The following is a 20014-nucleotide window of genomic DNA, read 5'->3' as shown; positions in this document are numbered from 1 at the left end:
GTCTAGTAAATCTGGGAGGCTCGAGTCTGCATAGCAGAGGCTCATGGCGTCCGGGCCGGGGTTCCCTCCCACCTCTGTCTCCCGTAAAGCAATCCGATATCCATAACAATTATTTGGCTTTTACATCCACCAAAAGCCTTTTTTTCGAAAAATCTCAACATCTTCAGAAAGTTTTTATGGTACATAAACAATTTGTGTTAAAGAATCTACTTTTATTGAGATTAACCCTATCCCTGCTGGGGTACTTGAAAACCAGGATATGCTGGGGTGGGGTCAATTTGACCCCCCCCCCCTCTAAATCCCATGTTTTATGTCCAAATATGACAAATGATACATCATTAGAAAGCTCTTGTGCTCTACTTTTAGAATCTGCAAAAAAAATTGCAAATTTGCGAAAATTGAATTTTTTATCGCAAAATCCAGTTTTATAGTAAAAATTTGTCCAAAAAATGAAAAATTATACATTTTTGAAAAGCCCTTGACCATGCCATTTCAAATATGCAAAAATTTTTGCAAAATTTTAAATAACCTGATTTTTAATCAAGAAAAACTAAAAATGTGCAAATTTCCTTTGACAGGTTGTTTGCAAAAAATTTGCAATTTTTTTTTTCGCAAAACTTGTCCAATCCGTTTCCTTATGTCATAGGCTTTCCAAAAAGCTAAATTTTATCAAAATCTGACAAGTGAAAGTGGGTCAAAACAAAGATTTAGTTTGTTACAGGCAAAAGCAGTCATTCAGGCAGTGTGCCTGAGGACTCAGGCAGTTAGTATTAAAGCCCGGTTTTAGGCCTAAAGGGAGGGCTTTGGGTATGTAAGAAAAGTCAGAAAATTTCAACAGCCTCAGACCAATACTTTTTGAGTTATGTAAAAAAACTAAAGGGGGGGGTCAAATTGACCCCCCCCCCAGCAGGAATAGGGTTAAGACTTCTTATTTTGTTTTTCTACACCCATTCCTATACTTGCGCATAACTATTGCAGCTTTATGTATAGATAGACAAATTTTATATTACTAGCCTTTCAGGGCCTTCGCGCCCATCTTCTATTTACCTGTGAGCATCTTCTCTTTGTACAGTATAAAACAATTAAAGGCAAAAAAAGTTTGCGGATTTCATAATATTTTTTCGCGCATTTTCAAAATTTTACAAAAAAAAAAAACTTTTAAACACAAATTTTAAAATTTTTGATCACTCAAAACCCTTCCCTGGGGTCACGTGAGATCCCATACAAAATTTAGGCCAGATCGGTTCGGCTGTTTTGACGTTTATTGGATACAAACATACAGAAACACCCAGACAAGCTAAAATAGATAGATTTTTTTATCAGTTTCCGCTTTTTTTTCAAAAACTTTAAAAATCTCAATTTGTTGATCGGTTTCCTCAAATTTTAGGTCCGTTTCCTCATATTTATGTTCCGTTTCTGCTTTTTTCAAAAACTTTAAAATCTCAATTTGTTGATCGTATTCCTCAAATTTTAGGTCAGTTTCCTAACAACCAATAATGACCTCTAAATTGAAAATGTTTACACTATGGTTTTATGCATATCAAAAGAAAGGTAGAATAAAGGGCAATAAAGGTCATTACAAGGTCAAACACTGAATTCGTTGCTTTTCCTTTGCTTGGGTTCCTAGCTTTCGTTTGGTGTGCACACAATCATAATTTAAACATTTTCAATTTGGAGGTCATTATTTGAAATTATAAATTTATCGATTTTTTTGGTGAAAATTCTCTAAATAATTATTTAATGAAACTGAACACTTGCCTCAAACTGTATCACCTATATTTTGGCAACCTTAGATCGGATCTATTATTTGGGTAATTATTAATCTTGAACGTTTGATCTCGATATCCAATGTGGACACTTTACACAATGATGATCAATGCTTAATTCCTCGATTAAAGTTATCCCTGCAGGTTATCATCAAAGGATGTAGTGGAAGAATGAAATTAATCCAGAGATCTGCATATGATGGAGATCGATCCTTGAGTTTTTATGACTAACCTTTGATACAGGTCCCAATAATCATGGGGATTCAGTGACGAATTTGATATCGTCTTTTCAAATAATTCTTGATACCTTCTGAGAAAGCTGTAATCTGTAAGAGTTTCGTCTGCTATGTTCACATTTTGTTTATGTTTTGACTGCATGTTGTACTTAGTAAAACAAGAATATTGCAGTATACAAACAGAGTAATCTTGTCCGTCTTCACTGTTCATCTTGCGGAGACATTTTAGACACATCTTTCATTAAATAAACTCTAGCAGACATAATAACATTATGGCTTTTGAAATTAGGTATTACAATGTTAATTCATAACAAGAAGATATCGGATTCGTCACTGAATTCCTATGTTTTTTGGGACACCCTGTACTTGACCCTGCAGAATTTACACTTTATGATCATGGATCATGTTCTATGTACGTCTAAGAGATGTCATGTCAATACGAATAATAATCGGTTAGATTTATAATTTCCCCCGTCAAGTTCCTTGGTTCACTTAAAGGGACCGTTCACTTATTTAGGTAATTTCATGGTGAACTATTAGCCTATTAGCTATTCATTGGTATTAGTCTTAATTTTCAAAGATATCTGATATTAGATAGAATTTAATTTAATATTTGAAATTTTTTTCTAATCCACGACTATAATTGTGTAAATGCAAAGGTATCATACCGTAACCTGGAATTCTGAATGATAAATCGGCTTTTTCTAATTCCACAGTAGTCTGAGAAAGTAAGACTAACACCATGAGGAGCCAATAGGCTATTTGATTTACCCTCAAGTAACGGTCCCTTGTACATTTCAAAAACCTAAAATTTAGTTATACCTTGCTTGTTGTGTAGAAAAATCTAATTTTAACCTTGATACAATCTTTTCTTAAACCTTTCCGGTATTCATTAGAGTTCAATCCTTGATGGGTATCCTGTATGTAAATTAGTTGATAACCATTTATTCTAACCTTCTTTCCATAGGACAAAATAGAATTCCTTATATTTGAAAAGCCTGCAGGAGAACGGAGACAAGTTAATGAGTTAACACATTTTACTGGTAAATATATTTAGACTGATGAATTACAAGTTAAAGATTAAACTGGTCTAAAATAAAATGAAACTTTACCAAATACACTTCATACTGTGCTTTTATAAACAAATAAATAGTGGGACAGTTTAACTGTAAAGGTCGTCGTCATCATCATTAGTGAAGTTTCCACCAGCTGGAGCTGGATTGCTCTGACCTCCTGAACCATCTGGGAACCTGAAGTTGGTTCCGAATCCTCTAGACTGTTGAAGGGTCTGGCTAAACATCTCGTATTTCTTGATATCGTTATCAGACACAGACCTGAACAGATAAAACATTACATTGAAAATTATATCAGTATCTTCAGAATAAAGTCAATTTTGTAATATTACGATAATGTAAAAAATCAAATCAGCTACAATTTTGTAATATATAAATGAATAGTAAATATTATGACCTTCTGGCGAACTTCATAGCCTCCTCAAAATGTCTCTTTGTAATCTCTGGAACGGGGTCTTCCTCATCATCGACATCCATGCTAGCTCCCTGCAGTCAGTATAATTTAGAAAAATTACCCGAGAACTTAATGAGACACGCAGACAAGACGAACATTTTCATTTAAAGATAAAATTCCACAATCTTCGGTATATTAACCTCATCTGTTTAACAACATGGTAAATCATACGTGTAGAAAAAGAAAACACAAAAAAAAAACAAAGACAGGGGTCCATATAATTCCAACCAATACGATCCCAAGACCAAATGTTGATTGATTGATATTAGGGGTAGAAATTAACCATGGTGGTGTTGTAAACAATTTGAAGTCTGATGTCAAGACTTAAGTTGTAGAAAAAAATCTTAACTGCAGAATTTATACTGCAAGGGAGTGTTTATATTTCTGTTTATCATAACTTATCTCTAATATTGATTAATTATATTTACATCTTTTGACATCACAGAAAGTGTATTTTCATGTACTTTCAACCCCGATGCCCCGATGCATGACCAGGAAGACCACAAGGTTTTATTTTATTTTATTTTATTTTTAAAATCAATTTCAAGGATAATCAAGGAAAATATCCAAACAGGCAGACAAGGGAATAATCTGATTTTGTTCAGATCTTGATATTTGTTACCGCGGTAGATTTAGAAGACCAACGTGATGACTTTGAATTTTTAGCCTTTTCCAACTGAAAAATATATTCTTTAAAGCAAGATAAATTAATTTTTCTAAATTCAACAATAAAGTACTGTCATCTCTAAATAAAGTGTAAAAAAATGTTAGATATAAATTTCCTACTTTAGACCAGTTGAAAAATTCATAAAGGAATCTTACCGCTTTCTGCTTCTCCTTTTCCTTCCTAATATCTGCTTCAATAGATTCCCTGATAGCAAGCTTACATGCTCTCTGACAGATCTCAGTCAAATCAGCTCCGGAGAATCCACGAGTCATCTTAGCCAGGTAGGGTACATCTACATCCGGGGCTACGGGAGATTTCCTAAGGTTCGCCTTAAGAATCGCCATCCTTGAACCATCGTCGGGTAGAGGGATATAAATCAGCTGGTCCAGACGACCAGGCCTAAATGTTGATCAATATAAATAATAATAATAATAATAATTACTATCTTTTCCTCTTCTAATAAAATGGTAAAAAATCAGCGATCAAAGTATTTCGTCAAGGCTTGTTGAATATTTGTATTAATCCATCAAGCACAGTGCTTCTCGTGTGTCATCAGGTTTTCAAGCTAAACAAGAATGAATAAAACTACTAATAACCTGAGAATTGCAGAATCGATAATGTCTGGTCTGTTAGTTGCTCCGATGATAAACACGTTCTTCTTACTGCCCATACCGTCCATCTCTGTAAGGATCTGATTGATAACTCTGTCACTGGCACCTCCAGCATCACCTGAGGTTCCACCTCGAGATTTAGCAATACTGTCCAATTCATCGAAGAACAGCACACAAGGTGCAGCAGAACGAGCCTAAATATTTTATCAATAACATTGTGCTCAGGAGGCTAGGTGTGTACTGTGTGTGTACTCGTGTATTATGTAAAGAAATGGTTTACCTTGTCGAATACATCTCTGACGTTAGCCTCAGATTCTCCGAACCACATAGTCAATAACTCAGGTCCCTTGATGGAGATGAAGTTGGCCTGACATTCGTTAGCGATAGCTTTAGCGAGCAGAGTCTTACCACAACCAGGGGGTCCGTAGAATAGAACTCCCTTGGAGGGCATCATGCCGAACTTCAAGAACTTCTCTGGATGTTCTACCGGATACTGAACCAGTTCCTGTAGCTCCTTTTTCACGCTCTCCAGACCTCCAATATCATTCCAAGATACATTGGGCACCTCGACAACGGTTTCACGGATGGCACTAGGTGTGCTCTTACTCATAGCGTACCTAAACAAAATAATATGGAATTAGTTTTCAAGAATTAAAATAAAACACATAAAACATTTAACTAAGTTTAGATAATCAACCTGAAATCATCCATTGTTACAGCTAGACTGTCAAGAACTTCAGCATCAATAGTCTCATCTTCAAGATCAATTAGATCCATCTTCTCACGGATCTGTTGAAGAGCAGCTTCACTGCAGAGTGCAGCCAGATCAGCTCCGACATGTCCGTGGGTCTCGGCTGCAACCTGGTCTAGGTTCAGGTCTTCAGCTAGCTTCATGTTTTTGGTGTGAATCCTGAGAATTTCTAATCTGCCAACTGCATCAGGGATACCAATATCAACCTCACGATCAAATCTACCAAACCTACGAAGAGCTGCGTCGATGGAGTTCGGTCTGTTGGTTGCAGCCATCACGATAACATGAGCTCTGAACAAAATAAAGATTAAAAATAGCGGTGGAGTATGATATTAGAAATAATTTGTGAAGATACCCACCTCTGTTTAAGACCATCCATAAGCGTAAGAAGCTGAGATACAATCCTTCTCTCTACCTCACCATGAGTCTTCTCTCTCTTTGGTGCAATAGAATCGAGTTCATCAATAAAGATAATGGATGGAGCATTCTTCTCTGCTTCTTCAAATGCTTTCCTAAGGTTGGATTCAGATTCTCCTGCAAGCTTGGACATAATCTCGGGACCGTTGATGAGGAAGAAGAAAGCTCCAGTCTCGTTAGCTACTGCTCTAGCCATCAATGTTTTACCAGTTCCAGGGGGTCCATAAAGCAGGATACCACGGGGAGGTTTCACTCCAATAGCCTAATCATTAAACATTAGGAACTGAGTATGAGGAGGAGAGGGATGCATTATTTAGCAATATTTACCTTGAATAGAGCTGGATGTCTGAGAGGAAGTTCAACCATCTCCTTAATCTGAGCAAGCTGCTTCCTGCATCCTCCGATATCATCATACCTAGATATATGAAATTAAACCTTTTAAAATAGGTAAAGCTTTAATTGAGGGTTTTTTTAAAACATTTTACTCAGGATGTCGTTGATGGCTATATTTGGACATGAATTAAATAAATTTACCCAACAGCGTTGAGCGCATCCTCTTCATCTTCTTTCTTGACGGGTTCTCCCTCGCAGTGGATAACTGTATCCGGGGCAACAATACAGTACGGAGAAGGATCCGTCTCAATAACCTTAAACTCAACTGCTCGCATACCTCCACGGACTACAAATGTGTCACCCTTATGGATTGGTCTGTATGCCTCTAGGAAGTAAGGTTTAAGATAAACCTCGAACCAGTTTCCGGTCAAACCTTCCACACTCTCATCAATAGGTAGAACATGAATACGTTTACCGTACTTAACATCAGGACAGGACTAAACAAAATTCCATTAAGGAAACTATTTCTTAAAGTTTTATTTGATGCTATTTCTAATTTCTTTTTAATAATCTAAGTATGTGAATACCTGAATTGCAACAATATCTCCAAGACGAACTCTAAGATTGTTCCGGACAACTCTGTTCATTCTAATCTTTTCATCTGAGATAGTTTCATCAGAGAGAACAATGCAAACAGTTTCCTTCCTCTTCTTACCCTAAAAAAACGAGATTATGAAAAATAATTCTCGTAAATCTTAAAAAAGTTGGAATCAAAAGTCAAGTTTTTTCCTCTTTGATATGGTTTTGTCCAATAATTCATATATTTTCCCCAACTCCGCGAATAAAGCCCAGCCCTGCCCTAAGAATGCGGGGGAATAATTAAAAAAAAAAACTTTTACCCCTGACATGTTGTAAGATAAGGTCGATATTTTTAACTCGCATGAAGATCCGTGGGTAGCGGATTCGGATGAAAAAATACTGCAGATCCAGTGTAAAAATAAGAAAATAATAAAAATCAACAGTTTGTGCGTTTAAATATTTTCTTTCAAAGCTAAAAACTTCTATTTGAATTTAAAATTATGAATATTACCTTAAGGAGAACTGTGTCTCCTCTGAAAAGCTGTAATTCGTCCATCTTGGCCAGGGACAAGGCAACCACGCTAGAATATTTAAACGTAGAAACAAGGACAAAATAGAAAGAAAAAAAAACACGAAGTTTATTGGAAATGGTGGTCTCTAGAAATCCGACACAAGTTAAGTGTTTTATGATTAAGTCTTCTATGACCTAAGAGTTTTCCGACCAAAACTTTTTTTTAGATATTTTAGGTTAGGTTAAGTTCAGCCGGGTAGATAGCGTTTAATGGGCCTTAGACGGAGTTAAAAGGTAGAGGATTTAAATTAGTAAAATGCACGGAAAGTTATATAACTCAATACATAGGTCGGATACTTTACATGCACGGAAATTTATATGGGTCTGTCCTAGAGAACGATTTTTGGCCCCCCCCCCCATCCAATCAATTTGTACACGATTTCATCAAATTGTTGTTAATTAATTTTAATTTTCTTAGGGTTAGGTTAGGTTTAGAAAATTTCTGGGCCGAGCGCCGCGGCTAGGACAGACTATAAGGGGTCCGAGCGCAGCGGCTAGGACAGACCATAAGGGGGTCGAGCGCGGCGGCTAGGACAGGCTAAATGGCCGGGCGCTGCGGCACACATGACCAATGATAACCATGTACAAAATTATTAGGAGGGGGGGGGGGGGGTCCAAAAGTCGTTCTCTAGGAAATTGCCAATTATATCAGCTCAATACATTTTTATAGTAAACATAACTTTCATATCCAAAAGAAATTAGAAGGCTGACATATAACAAGATAACTAAACTGTAGCCTCGCAATAATAGAATTTAAATCTAACCATATTTCACTATTTTTAACAGGAATAATGTTAAATTACAACCTGTTATCGTCGTTGACGGCATCCTCAACGAGAAGCCGGTTAGGTTTACTCTTCTTGTTCAAGATAGCGGTAGCCAACTCATCTCTTAAAAACAAATATGTTAAAGTTAACCATATATTTAAGAAGGTTTAAATAAAAATTTTGATTTACTTTCTCTGCAAAATTGGTAAAGGTTGTACGTCGGTAGAACTCATTTTTAACTGATGATTAACCAAAACTTGAGAATTTTCGACAAATAATTTGCGGATTCCGATCAATAAGTTCATTAAATAATTGTAATATTACTGGGTAGGAAAAGCCTGTGAAAAATACTAAAAAAACTTGGTCTATATCCTTAAAAATTATATTTTTCTGTATCATGACTTGCATAATTTTTTGAGTTTAGTTAAAGTCTTTTCTACTTGAAAATGACAATTTTACCGAAAATGTAGAAAAGTATATTCGAAACGGGAATAAATGGTTGATTAATTTGATCTAAACTTACCCTTTTTTATCCGTCATCTTCAGAAAATATAACTTTAATCGCTAGTTTCTCAGTCCGACGTCTCCACAAAAGTGAAGTAATGCTCGCAGTGCCGCAATATTTGTTAAATCGAATGTGCTGGAAATTTTCTGAGCTATGATTGGTTCGAGCTGAATTCTGTGAGCTCTGATTGGTGGATTTCTAAGCTGAATCATCTGAGCCAGCTGTATTACCGGTGAGCAGAAAGCTTCCCTTTATCAAAGGAAAGCATATTCAACATTGTTTACAAAATGGCGGGGGTTAAAGGTAATAAATAATAGTTCGTAATTCAATTTCAAATTTCATCACTTTTAATGATTTATCTAAGTAATTTAACTATTGGTCGTGTGTTATTAGAAAGATTTAGCTCATAATAAATAATATTCTATTTTATTAAGCTCTGGTAGCGCTGGCTTTCAGTGGATCTGTTGGTCTTCTTTTTCTCTTTCTTTCCTGCGCTCTACCTCAGTTCAAGTAAGAAGACGTTTTAAAGAGAGTCAGTTCCTTCTCCCAGAGTATCATTTCCTTCTCCCGGAGTATCAGTCCTTCTTTCTAAGTATCATTTCCTTCTCCCAGAAGAGTATCAGTTCCTTCTCCCAGAATATCAGTTCCGATCCTCCTAGAGGATCAGTTCCTTCTCACAGAGTATCAGTTCCTTCTCCCAGAGTATCAGTTCCTCCTCCAAGAGTATCAGTTCCTCCTCCCAGAGTCTGTTCCTTCTCCCAAAGTATCAGTTCCTTCTCCCAGAGTTTCTGTTCCTCCTCCCAGAGTATCAGTTCCTCCTCCCAGAGTATCAGTTCCTTCTCCCGGAGTATCTGTTCCTTCTCCAAGAGTAACAGTTCCTCTTCCCAGAGTATCAGTTCCTTCTCCCAGAGTATCAGTTCCTCCTCCTAGAGTATCAGTTCCTTCTCCCAGAGTATCACTTCCTTCTCCGAAATTATAAGTCCATCCTCCTAGAGTATCAGTTCCTTCTCCCAGAGTATCAGTTCCTTCTCCGAGATTATCAGTCCATCCTCCTAGAGTATCAGTTCCTTCTCCCAGAGTATCAGTTCCTTCTCCCAGAGTATTAGTTCCTTGTCCCTTACTTACGGGTTTTTCCTCCAGAGTATCAGTTCCTTCTCCCGAAGTCCAAGAAAACATTAAAAGTGTTTTATTACTGTCTTTTTATATCTCTATATATTTTAGTAACTGGTATCCCTTCACTGTAGTTGTATTCTATCTTCTGTCTCCTATACCAAGTATAATAGCGAGTAGATATACTGATGCATCAGGAGAGAACGGTCAGTGCCGAGAGCTTGCTTGGTTCCTTACCACAGGTCGGTACATAAGTGATTTATTATTGTTTATGGGCATGAAACCTGTTTCCAGGATGATTTGGGGAAGATTGAAGAATTATAGTTATTTAACATAAATACTGACAACTGAAGTGTTTTGAATTTTCATAAAAAATATCATCTCCCACATTCCAACATCCTTAACTATCACCCCCCCCCCCCNCCATTTGAATGTTTTTTTGTTATTGTACGCAGAAGAACACTATTAAAATGTAGTGCATTTCAAATAAAAATAAGCCGAATTACATATAGTGGAAACTAAAATCTTCGGAATGAATGTCTTCCTTTCACCTTCTTTTAATAAGAAACACTTCACAAGTTTTTAACAGATTTTAATACAAAATCATCAGTGAAAATTTGATAGAAAGGAAAAGCAGAGACGACAATCATTCCACTTATTAGTTTAAAACTGGAGGGCCCGGAGTTGCCCGTGGAAAAAAATATATTTTGAGAGAAAAAAATTATAACAATACCTCGATGTTTATAACTGTTTTTTTTTATATTATTTGTTGTAAAATTCTGTAAAATATATAATTATTTCTATCCTGCTTCAGGAATAGTTATCTCTGCGTTTGCTCTACCAATCGTTCTCACCCGGGCACCGGTCACAGCAATCCCACCAAACTCTACTGTAACGGATGTTGAAGGAATTGTAAGTATTAAGTCGAGAGAGGTTCAGGGTGTCTCAATAAACATGGAGTAAAGTCTTGAAATCGTCTGAACCACGCAGTGTTACTTGTGAGCCTGAAAAACTTAAATAATAACACCAAACATCTTGGAACCTGACTTTTTCTTCCAGATTTGAGTTTTTGAATTTTCAGAATCTCAATCATATTTGTCAGAAAGATGGTAGACCATTTTTATTAAAGCTCAAGGGTTTAAAGAAAGAATATTTTAATACAATCTTTGTGCGTTCTAAATCTTTAATAGCCCACACATGTATAAAAAAACTCTTTTTTTGTCATATTTGTATATATATATTTATTTACTTTATTGTAAACCAAATTGGCTAAAAATTTTGGAAATCCACGGGCTACGCTTCATCAAAATTCATGAGTTAATACAAGGCGCGGGTAAACGGCGGTAGTAACTATGAGTAACCCGGGCACTTCAGCTAGTTTTTTATGTTTGTTAATAACCGTGGAAATGACGTACAATCTCACGTTTTTTGGAACTCATTGTTTAGTCATTTACTTCAAGAGAAAGAGACTCGAGTTTAAAGAATGGAAAAGAATAGAATTAACTTTAAAGGTTTAAAATTTGATTAGTTAATTGAATTTAATTGTAAGTGAGTCAAAATTTGGTGTCAATTTCTGAGGAATAAAAATATAGTTTAAAAATTTAAAATTATAATATTCGTATATTTATATTTGCATTCGTTCGAATGAAACCTGGTTTTTGTATTTAGATCTCTGGCGGAGCATGTGGACTAGTGCTGACCGCAAACGCTGTCATGTTTCTGACAATTCTCGGCTTCTTTCTTGCCTTCGACAACGATGATCACAGATACTCAGTCTGGTAGATACTTCGAGTACATGTTTACAGATAAACTCGAATATTCTCGAGTTCTTTTAAGTAGATAGACTCGAATATACTTGTACTTTACTAACTTTAAGATAGACTCGAATATTTTCAAATTCTTTCTAGTAGAAATAGGCTCGAATATACTCGAGTTCTTTCTAGTAGATAGGCTCTATAATACTCGAGTTCTTTCTAGTAGAAAGACTCGAAAATAGATGGATTAAAAAATACTCGGGTTCTTTCTAGTAGATAGGCTCTATAATAATCGAGTTCTTTCTAGTAGAAAGACTCGAAAATAGATGGACTAAAAANTCTGTCGCCTTGATAAGGAGATGCGGGGAGGATATTTTGGAAGCATATTCCTCGGCAACCTCCAGAACCATATTAAACATTGTGGGGATACGCAATCTAGAAGCAATACTTTCATATATATCTGTGTTTATCTACATAATAAAGCTTAGCTATAGTTGGAACAGGTCAACTTGAGTTTTAAGAGTTCTACTTGTAAATCAATCTGAGTTTTCTTTCTATAAAAAACTCTGAAAACACGTGTTCTTAATTTAGTTAGAAACAATCTGCTACATCACGTATTTTCAGAGTTATACCTTATCCGATGAAGATAAATTTTAATCTTATCTTAACAAAAAATTAAGATCGCGATTTACAAAAAAACTTTTTAATCGCATTTTTTCCCTCAATACTGATGTTTTCAGTTATTTAATGGTTGTAATATTTTTTTTTCTGTCCCTCGGTATATTTTTGTTAAAAATTGTCTATTTTTGTCACAAACATTTGCGATTATAAACCCTAATTTTTTCTCGTAATTGCGAGCATTGAGTGCTGTGATACCCTCTCAAAGAAACATTAGTCTGAGCCTCAATTGTCAAATTTTTCTCAAGATGTCTTGTGAAAAAATATCGCGCTCAGAAGTTTCTATAGATATTTAATAATTGATTTAAGAAAGTAATATTTTATCTCCTGTATTTAGCTCTGTATGGATCTTGTAATAAAATAAATGTCCGAATGAAAACTTGTTTAACCAAGAGAGAAGTAAGGAAAGATGTTAAGAAGATCAATGTGGAGATATAGAAATGTGAGAAGAGGAAAAGAAAGATCAAGTAGATATAGATGCAGGGTTAACGCGTCCCGGCGTCTGACAAGTTTAAGCGTGCCGCAATTAATGCAAAATAGCACAATGGGCGTAGAACGAAAATATTTGTATTGCCATAATAATTACGGTTCTTGCCAGGCTCCCTCCCTGAACCACTGAACATATATAACGACCTCAAAATCTACACATTGATTTATTGATAAACTCTAAATATGCAGCTATTTGCAGCTGAATGTCTAGTAAATATCTTTCATGCTAGATAGACAGGGCGGTCCGCTTTAATGATCCATCTAGATCCCTCCCGGAACCACTGGAAATATAACGACCTCTAAATCTACACATCGATTGATTGATTTATTGATGAAATCGAAATATACAGCTACCTGCAGCTGAATGTTCAGTAAATATCTTATATGCTAGAAAGAAAGAGCGGTCCGCGTTAATGATCCATCTAGATCCATCTATCCACCTGATCTGAGAGACTAGAGCGGGATTAACACTGGGGTTAGAGAACCGAGAGGGGATAGGGAAAGGTCGTTTAACAAAACAAATGAAATGTGATAAAATGATGAATGAAGAAGAGACAAGGTTCCCCACTAAGGAAAAAAATTACGAAACGACTGTACAAATCTATTCATTTATGTTCCTTGTAGGTTTAAATTGGATCTTTATTTAAAGAAGTAAGGTGTACTGAAAAAAAGTACAATTAAAAATTCAACATGCTCTTTGTAAAAAAAATTAAGACCGTCCAAAAATATCGCATGCTTTGTGGGTAAACCTGTATCTCAGTTATTTTCTTTCTCGTTCTTTGAAAGAAAGCAACGCAAGAAATATACCATTTAATTTAAAAAATAAAATCATCGGCAATTGCAAATTCACAAAGTGCACACTCCACAATATCTTCAACAATTTTCTATGTAAAAAATAAAAAAAATAAAGCAAATCGTTATAATTTTTATTAATTTCATATTTCCATAAATTAAATTTCTAAAACTGAAAAAAACATATTCTAAATAAAATTTAACAAAATTTAAAACTGCAGAAATAACAAGACTCGCTGAAGCATGACATTTTATGGTTAGATTCAGTTAAAATTCTATTATTTTATATCTATAAGTTTACACTATCTTTATTTTAAATACTGTACTGTACATAGTCTATTAGTCATTGCACAGAATGTACGTTATGCTAGAAAGCACACAGGAATATTTACCCATGACTGAATGTAAATTTTGCTTAGGAATAAAGTTTAATTCAGATCTAAGTATGTATCTAATTTGTATTTATGGATTGTATCTTTAATTATTAATTTTAAACAAGATCATAAGGAATTTTTCCCGGATTTTCTTCCTCGAAATTCATCTCGAGAAATCGGTTAATAATTGGAGCCACAACCTCCGGTTTGTTAAGATGCACATGATGACCACCTTCAACCTCGCGGTAAATAAACCTCGGGTTGTTGTTCCTCATCACCTTCAACAACCTGTCATAGCTCTCGTCCGGCATATACTTGTTCGAGTCTGTCGCCTTGATAAGGAGATGCGGGGAGGATATTTTGGAAGCATATTCCTCGGCAACCTCCAGAACCATATTAAACATTGTGGGGATACGTAATCTAGAAGCAATACTTTCATATATATCTGTGTTTATCTACATAATAAAACTTAGCTATAGTTGGAACCAATTTGGTGGACATTTTTCGAGGGAACCCGTAAAATTCTAAATTTTTTGTTCGACGCGTCTTAATCATAAAATCATTATTTAAGCGTGGTTATACGGCGGGAGTAACTATGTCTATGAATGATCATATAAACTTGAGTAACGCCGGGTACTCAAGTTAGTCATGTACATAATACATTTTATAAGGAAGTATTTTGTTGATTTTTCCTTTATTGTACTTTTAATTATTTAAATTGCTGATCTAAAATAAAATAAAAACATAGAACCTTGCAAGGATTTTCCAACGTTCCCTTTAAGTGACCTTTCAGAGTGCCAGAAGTAATTCACAACTTTACCCTTTAAACCTTTATCTGACCAATCACAAAATATAACAAACATTTCGAGTTCTCTGAGAAGTAGAAATTCGCGGTTAGTAATCTGGAAATTCTACAGCACAAAAATATCAACTTTAGGATTGAAAATTAAGATATCTTCATCATAGTCAATAAAAAGGATATTTGAGAATAGTTTATATCACTCTAGAACTGCAGGGTTATGTTGACAATTTTTCTCTTCGAGGCTGAGTTTTACACCCGTTAAAAGAGATATAATTTGATATTTTATGAAAATATTCCTGAGATCATGTGTCCATGTGAATCCTTTGTCAGGTACTTCCACCAACCCTCGACTCATCAGGGTTTCCACTGATTTCTAAGGACAACGCCAGANAAATTCGTTATCTATATACTTTGCTTGTCTGTCTGTCTTTTTGTTTGTATTCAATAAACGGCTGAACCGATCGGGCCAGAATTTTGTGAAGGACCTCACATGAACCCAAGGAAGGTTTATGAATGATTTAAAATTTCAAAAATAGCCTCGATTTTCATTAAATTTAGAAATTCCACGATTTTTTTCTAAAGAACGCGAACATTTTTTGTTTTTGTTTTACAATGTATACAAAGAAAAATTTTCTGAATAAATTTTCTGAGTAAAAATCACAATTATTTTTAAGATCTTTTTTTTATTTCGATTCTTTTACAACATTAGTCTAACCTTAGTTATTGACCCAAGTCCATTAATAATATTAGAGGCCATGAAAGCGCGTCCACAGGCGTCCTCGAAATTATAATAAGGAATTTTCCCATTGGCCATCTGGTCTCCGATCCTCACAGACTCGAGGACGGAGCGTCGAGAGGCTCGGACGTGTTTGTTTAAAGCCATTGACCCGAAGGAGATAAGATCGATCGAGACCAGTTTGCTGACTCGCTCCGGGAACAGGGCTGAGTACCACGATGCCATCCCTCCTCCTAGATTCAAACAAAATTAATAAAACAGTTTCCAGCTTCTCAAATATACGATTTAATTTCCAATCCCGTTTTATCATAAATATACCGAGATGTTGACAAGGGTTTTTGTGAAATGTTAACTTAACTAAAAGACAACATTTTATTTCTAGGGAAAAATGAAGATGAAAGTTGTCAGATTTGGCCCAGTTTAGATACTCTCCACTCCCACCTAATCCATTTATTTTCCCCATTTAATATTCAGAGANGGGGGGGGGGGGAGTTAAAATGCATTCAAACCAATTTATTATTTCCTTTTAAACGAGATGGAGTAAAAAAAGAAATATTTACCTAAAGAATGTCCAATAATAATAGATTGATCCAACTGTAAATGATCTAAAACTCTAAAACCCAGTTGACATTAGAAAAATTAAAAAATGGTTCCTATGAATGTCTAGTAAGGTTTCTATGAATGAATGTCTAGTATGGTTCCTATGCATAAAGGTCAAGTATAGTTCCTACCAATAAATGTCAAGTATGGTTACTGTGAATGAATTTCAAGTATGGTTACTATGAATGTCAAGCATGGTTCCTATAAATGAATTTCTAGTATGGTTCCTAAAAATGAATGTCTAGTATTGTTCCTATGAATGAATGTCAAGTATGGTTCCTATAAATGAATGTCTAGTATTGTACCTATGAATGAATGTCAAGTATGGTTCCTATAAATGAATGTCAAGTATTGTTCCTATAAATTAATGTCAAGTATGGTTCCTTTAAATGAATGTCAAGTATTGTTCCTATAAATGAATTTCTAGCATGGTTCCTAAAAATGAATGTCTAGTATTGTTCCAATAAATGAGTGTCTAGTATTGTTCCTATGAATGAATGTCAAGTATGGTTCCTAAAATGATGTCTAGTATTGTTCCTATAAATGAATGTCTAGTATTGTTCCTATAAATGAATTTCTAGTATGGTTCCTAAAAATAAATGTCTAGTATTGTTCCTATAAATGAATGTCAAGTATTGTTCCTATAAATAAATGTCAAGCATGGTTCCTCTAAATGAATGTCAAGAATTGTTCCTAAAAATGAATTTCTAGTATGGTTCCTAAAAATGAATGTCTAGTATTGTTCCTATAAATGAATGTCTAGTATTGTTCCTCTAAAAGAATGTCAAGTATTGTTCCTATAATTAAATGTCTAGTATTGTTCCTATCAATAAATGTCTAGAATGGTTCCTCTAAATGAATTTTAAGTATTGTTCGATAAATGAATGTCTAGTATTGTTCCAATAAATGAATGTCTAGTATGGTTCCTCTAAATACATGTCAAGTATTGTTCCTATGAATGAATTTCTAGTATGGTTCCTAAAAATGAATGTCTAGTATTGTTCCTATGAATGAATGTGAAGTATGGTTCCTATAAATGAATGTCTAGTATTGTTCCTATGAATGAATGTGAAGTATGGTTCCTATAAGTGAATGTCAAGTATGGTTCCTAAAATGATGTCTAGTATGGTTCCTATAAATGAATGTCAATTATGGTTCCTATGAATAAATGTGAATCCATCTGAGAGCTTGTAATGCATCCCAGGAGGGTAGTGAGAGGAGAATAGTTGAACCTGTATCCAGGAGGAAGAAGTTTTACTAGTTTCTCATCAGTTGAACCTGTATCCTGGAGGAAGGAGTTTAACTAGTTTATCAGGAGTTGAATCTGTATACTGGGGGAAGGAGTTTAACTAGTATATCATGCGTTGAACCTGTTTCGTGCAGGAAGGAGTTTAACTAGTTTATCATGAGTTGAACCTGTATCCAGGAGGAAGAAGTTTAACTAGTTTCTCATCAGTTGAACCTGTATCCTGGAGGAAGGAGTTTAACTAGTTTATCATGAGTTGAACCTGTATCCTGGAGGAAGGAGTTTAACTAGTTTATCATGAGTTGAACCTTTATCCTGGAGGAAGGAGTTTAACTAGTTTATCATGAGTTGAACCTGTATCCTGGGGGAAGAAGTTTAACTAGTTTATCATGAGTTGCTGCGTTATCCAACCAACCGTGAAGACCTAAAATATAATATTTCAAATTTTAAAATACAAACTGGCTTTTCGAGAGACATAGAAGATAAATAATTCTGCGGGAATATTGCTTGATGTAGGATATTTTGGAAGAAAGTTTTTAAACCGATCTTATTTTTCAAAATTTTCTTTAAACCCATCAATGCTTGACTGTTACGCAGAAGTTTCTCCAGAGTTTTTAAGATACGCAAGTTTCAACCACTGTGCATAAAAAATGATAATAATACAAAACAATCAACCTTCATTCCGAAATAATAAAACTTTATCAAATATTTTGTGTATATTTTAAGCGTGTTAATATGACCTAGAATAGGTTTAGCTCCAGGCTCTCCCCAGACCTTGCCAGCAATATGTCCATATGGAGTAGGAATCCTTATCTCCTCTGATTTTGTGTACTCACTTATAAACCTGGACAACTCAAATCTTGTCTGATCAAAAAACTTAAAAAAGAAACCGACCTGGGGTTCGGATACAATTTACAAATGAAATGAAATATTTTTACTTACTTCAAAATTATCCTTTTTGTAAAAAATCGGTTCCAATACTTGATAAATCAAAACAAAAATATGTAAAAAATGACAAAATAGTAAAATTAGGCGTGTAATTTTCCGGAACATCCTCTTCGAAAAAAGGGCGAAGAAATATTTGGCCTGTGAAAACAAATTATGAACGTATTTTATGCAAAACAAGACTTCGGTTTAAGGAAACCTATAACAGCACGCCTTATGCAAAATGGGGAGTTGTAAGCCTTAAAGCCTCATTGAGAGGAATCCGCCACACCTGTCCAGTCACAACAGCGGGTAGAGTAAAAATACGGTATCGCTGTGCATGACTTGTAATGTATACCCATCAGGTTTTTAACTCCTTTTGGGTGAATACAATAATTTTAATGTTAATATTTCTAATCCAATTAGGAAAAGGTTCTGCCTCTGCGCTACATTTCATTCCAGCAAAAATCATATATTTTGTCCCTGTAAAATTTTCATTATTTATTAGTTAAGTACCATTAAACATACTTTTTAATTAAATTGACTCAATCTATTGATTTTAAGTTTACTGTTGTATATTTTAAAGAATTACCCAGGGAGGAGTGGAAATGATTTTGGAAGATCTAGAGAAAAATTGCGCGCCAAAGTACAAGTCCCCCCCCCCATCATTTTCCCCTAAAAATCAGCCCCCCAATTCAGGAAATAAACGCCAAAAAAATAATTAAAACAAGGGGGGAGGGGGAAATTGGTTTGTCAAGAAAATGAACAGTACACCCCTTACATAATACGAAGCATAAATGGGATCTGAAAATGTCTACATAAGACGTTACTAAATTGGACACAAGATGTTTCCTTTTAACAGGTTGAAAATGAGTTTTCCGTCTCCAGGCAATGCTTACAAACATATTAATCTGAAATTTGAGATATTGAAAAAAAAACAGTAACACAAGACACAAACTTTATTAGAAATGCGAGAATACGACAAAATGAGATCTATTTGGCTGCTGCGTCCTTGGCTTGGATAAGGGTGATGTTGTCACCCTTTAACATAATCCGGGACAGTGGTTTCCTGGTGTGTCGCTTCAAATGAACTTCAACTGCTTCGTCGAGAACTAGATTCATGTATTCGTCAAATCCTAAAAACTTAACATTTAGCTCGGTGTATTGAGTTTATATTTTTGCAATCTAATTTATTCGCTTGTTGTTTATGTCCAATAAACCTCAAAATAGCGGATCCGATGAGGCCAGATCTATGTGGTAAATCACATGACCCCAACGAAGGTCTAAGGCCGATCATTTGAAAACAATGAAAACTATCACCTTAATCTCAAACTTAATGGGCATATTTATATAAAAGGTGCCACCATTAATGATAATAAAGATTCAAAAAAAAAAAATTAAACAAGAAAAGAATTCAAAGTATACTTGGAGTTCTTAAAAGCCGAAAATGTTCAACAATATGAAACAAACCAAGATTCAATCGGTGTGATAAGGTGGTCAAGAGGTGATGAGTCAGTCAATAAAGCGGTCCAAAGCTTGAAAAACCACCCATGACAATTGTTTGGTCACTGGGAATAAATATACAATTTACATCGTCAAACAACCCGCAGGAAAATCATTACACAGGACACGACACACAAAATTATTGTAAAAAGTAGATTAACACAGATTATGAGAGAGATTAGGGGGGTAGGATCACCTGTGATTATTCCTTCAATTCTTGTATTTACATTTTCGTAGAGCCATACGCTGATCACAGTACGGTTCTGTAAATACCTG

At 35.0% G+C, this 20014-nt stretch overlaps 5 protein-coding genes across 11 annotated transcripts in view; 2 read left to right on the top strand and 3 right to left on the bottom strand.

Annotated features, from left to right (window-relative positions):
• Positions 1 to 3033: 3033 nt before the first annotated feature.
• On the bottom strand, positions 3034 to 8857 carry LOC111715003 (transitional endoplasmic reticulum ATPase). 4 transcript variants are annotated; one of them, XM_023490255.1, is made up of 14 exons: positions 8749 to 8857; positions 8265 to 8348; positions 7399 to 7468; positions 6896 to 7024; positions 6510 to 6805; positions 6303 to 6390; positions 5918 to 6237; positions 5505 to 5849; positions 5088 to 5424; positions 4793 to 5001; positions 4352 to 4595; positions 4152 to 4205; positions 3473 to 3561; positions 3034 to 3336 (listed from the first exon to the last, which is right to left on the bottom strand). In XM_023490255.1, the coding sequence occupies exons 1-14, from the start codon at positions 8763 to 8765 to the stop codon at positions 3165 to 3167; spliced, it is 2454 nt and encodes an 817-aa protein (XP_023346023.1). In that variant the 5' UTR covers positions 8766 to 8857; the 3' UTR covers positions 3034 to 3164. The 4 variants fall into 4 exon arrangements, with proteins under 4 accessions (XP_023346023.1, XP_023346009.1, XP_023346027.1 ...); XM_023490241.1 differs by lacking the exon at positions 8749 to 8857 and adding an exon at positions 8415 to 8512; XM_023490259.1 differs by lacking the exon at positions 4152 to 4205.
• A 91-nt stretch (positions 8858 to 8948) lies between these two features.
• On the top strand, positions 8949 to 12651 carry LOC111715057 (leptin receptor gene-related protein). 4 transcript variants are annotated; one of them, XM_023490312.1, is made up of 7 exons: positions 8949 to 9033; positions 9165 to 9240; positions 9952 to 10082; positions 10655 to 10752; positions 11509 to 11618; positions 12098 to 12125; positions 12219 to 12651. In XM_023490312.1, the coding sequence occupies exons 1-6, from the start codon at positions 9018 to 9020 to the stop codon at positions 12105 to 12107; spliced, it is 441 nt and encodes a 146-aa protein (XP_023346080.1). In that variant the 5' UTR covers positions 8949 to 9017; the 3' UTR covers positions 12108 to 12125; positions 12219 to 12651. The 4 variants fall into 4 exon arrangements, with proteins under 4 accessions (XP_023346080.1, XP_023346097.1, XP_023346071.1 ...); XM_023490329.1 differs by lacking the exon at positions 12098 to 12125; XM_023490303.1 differs by having other exon boundaries at positions 12098 to 12651.
• Positions 12652 to 13845: 1194 nt separating this feature from the next.
• LOC111714903 (serine hydrolase-like protein) lies at positions 13846 to 19161 on the bottom strand. Its single transcript, XM_023490122.1, has 8 exons — positions 19088 to 19161; positions 18052 to 18155; positions 17666 to 17735; positions 17224 to 17322; positions 16026 to 16078; positions 15445 to 15698; positions 15026 to 15102; positions 13846 to 14347 (listed from the first exon to the last, which is right to left on the bottom strand). The coding sequence occupies exons 1-8, from the start codon at positions 19138 to 19140 to the stop codon at positions 14044 to 14046; spliced, it is 1014 nt and encodes a 337-aa protein (XP_023345890.1). The 5' UTR covers positions 19141 to 19161; the 3' UTR covers positions 13846 to 14043.
• The window catches only part of LOC111715039 (eukaryotic translation initiation factor 3 subunit E-B), a 21783-nt gene continuing 19580 nt past the window's right edge, over positions 17812 to 20014 (top strand). The window contains exons 1-2 of the mRNA XM_023490280.1: positions 17812 to 17823; positions 18536 to 18539. The gene's annotated coding sequence lies outside the window, so the exon portion shown is untranslated. The remainder of the gene's footprint in view (positions 17824 to 18535; positions 18540 to 20014) is intronic.
• LOC111715083 (small nuclear ribonucleoprotein E) overlaps positions 19146 to 20014 on the bottom strand; it is a 3938-nt gene continuing 3069 nt past the window's right edge. Inside the window, exons 2-3 of the mRNA XM_023490340.1 lie at positions 19935 to 20011; positions 19146 to 19371 (exon numbers count right to left, since the gene is read on the bottom strand). Coding sequence (XP_023346108.1) covers positions 19229 to 19371; positions 19935 to 20011 — 220 coding nt within the window. The 3' untranslated portion in view covers positions 19146 to 19228. The remainder of the gene's footprint in view (positions 19372 to 19934; positions 20012 to 20014) is intronic.

This window comes from Eurytemora carolleeae, unplaced genomic scaffold (genome assembly GCF_000591075.1).
Source record: "Eurytemora carolleeae unplaced genomic scaffold, Eaff_2.0 scaffold120, whole genome shotgun sequence".
Lineage (NCBI taxonomy): Eukaryota > Metazoa > Arthropoda > Copepoda > Calanoida > Temoridae > Eurytemora > Eurytemora carolleeae.
This window is presented reverse-complemented; position numbering and strand designations above follow the sequence as displayed.

Excerpts from the sequence above, each read along its gene's own strand:
- LOC111714903 (XM_023490122.1), bottom strand. The coding sequence starts at position 19,140 with ATGTTTGTAAGCATTGCCTGGAGACGGAAAACTCATTTTCAACCTGTT. Across the intron at positions 16,079-17,223 it reads GGATTCACATTTATTCATAG|AGTTTTAGATCATTTACAGT; the intron begins GAACCATAATTG and ends ACTGGGTTTTAG. Across the intron at positions 15,103-15,444 it reads GACTTGGGTCAATAACTAAG|AAATCAGTGGAAACCCTGAT; the intron begins GTTAGACTAATG and ends CGTTGTCCTTAG.
- LOC111715057 (XM_023490312.1), top strand. Across the intron at positions 9,241-9,951 it reads TGCGCTCTACCTCAGTTCAA|TAACTGGTATCCCTTCACTG; the intron begins GTAAGAAGACGT and ends TATATATTTTAG. Across the intron at positions 10,753-11,508 it reads TAACGGATGTTGAAGGAATT|ATCTCTGGCGGAGCATGTGG; the intron begins GTAAGTATTAAG and ends TTTTGTATTTAG.
- LOC111715003 (XM_023490241.1), bottom strand. The coding sequence starts at position 8,458 with ATGAGTTCTACCGACGTACAACCTTTACCAATTTTGCAGAGAAA. Across the intron at positions 5,425-5,504 it reads GTAACAATGGATGATTTCAG|GTACGCTATGAGTAAGAGCA; the intron begins GTTGATTATCTA and ends TATTTTGTTTAG. Across the intron at positions 5,002-5,087 it reads TCAGAGATGTATTCGACAAG|GCTCGTTCTGCTGCACCTTG; the intron begins GTAAACCATTTC and ends TAAAATATTTAG.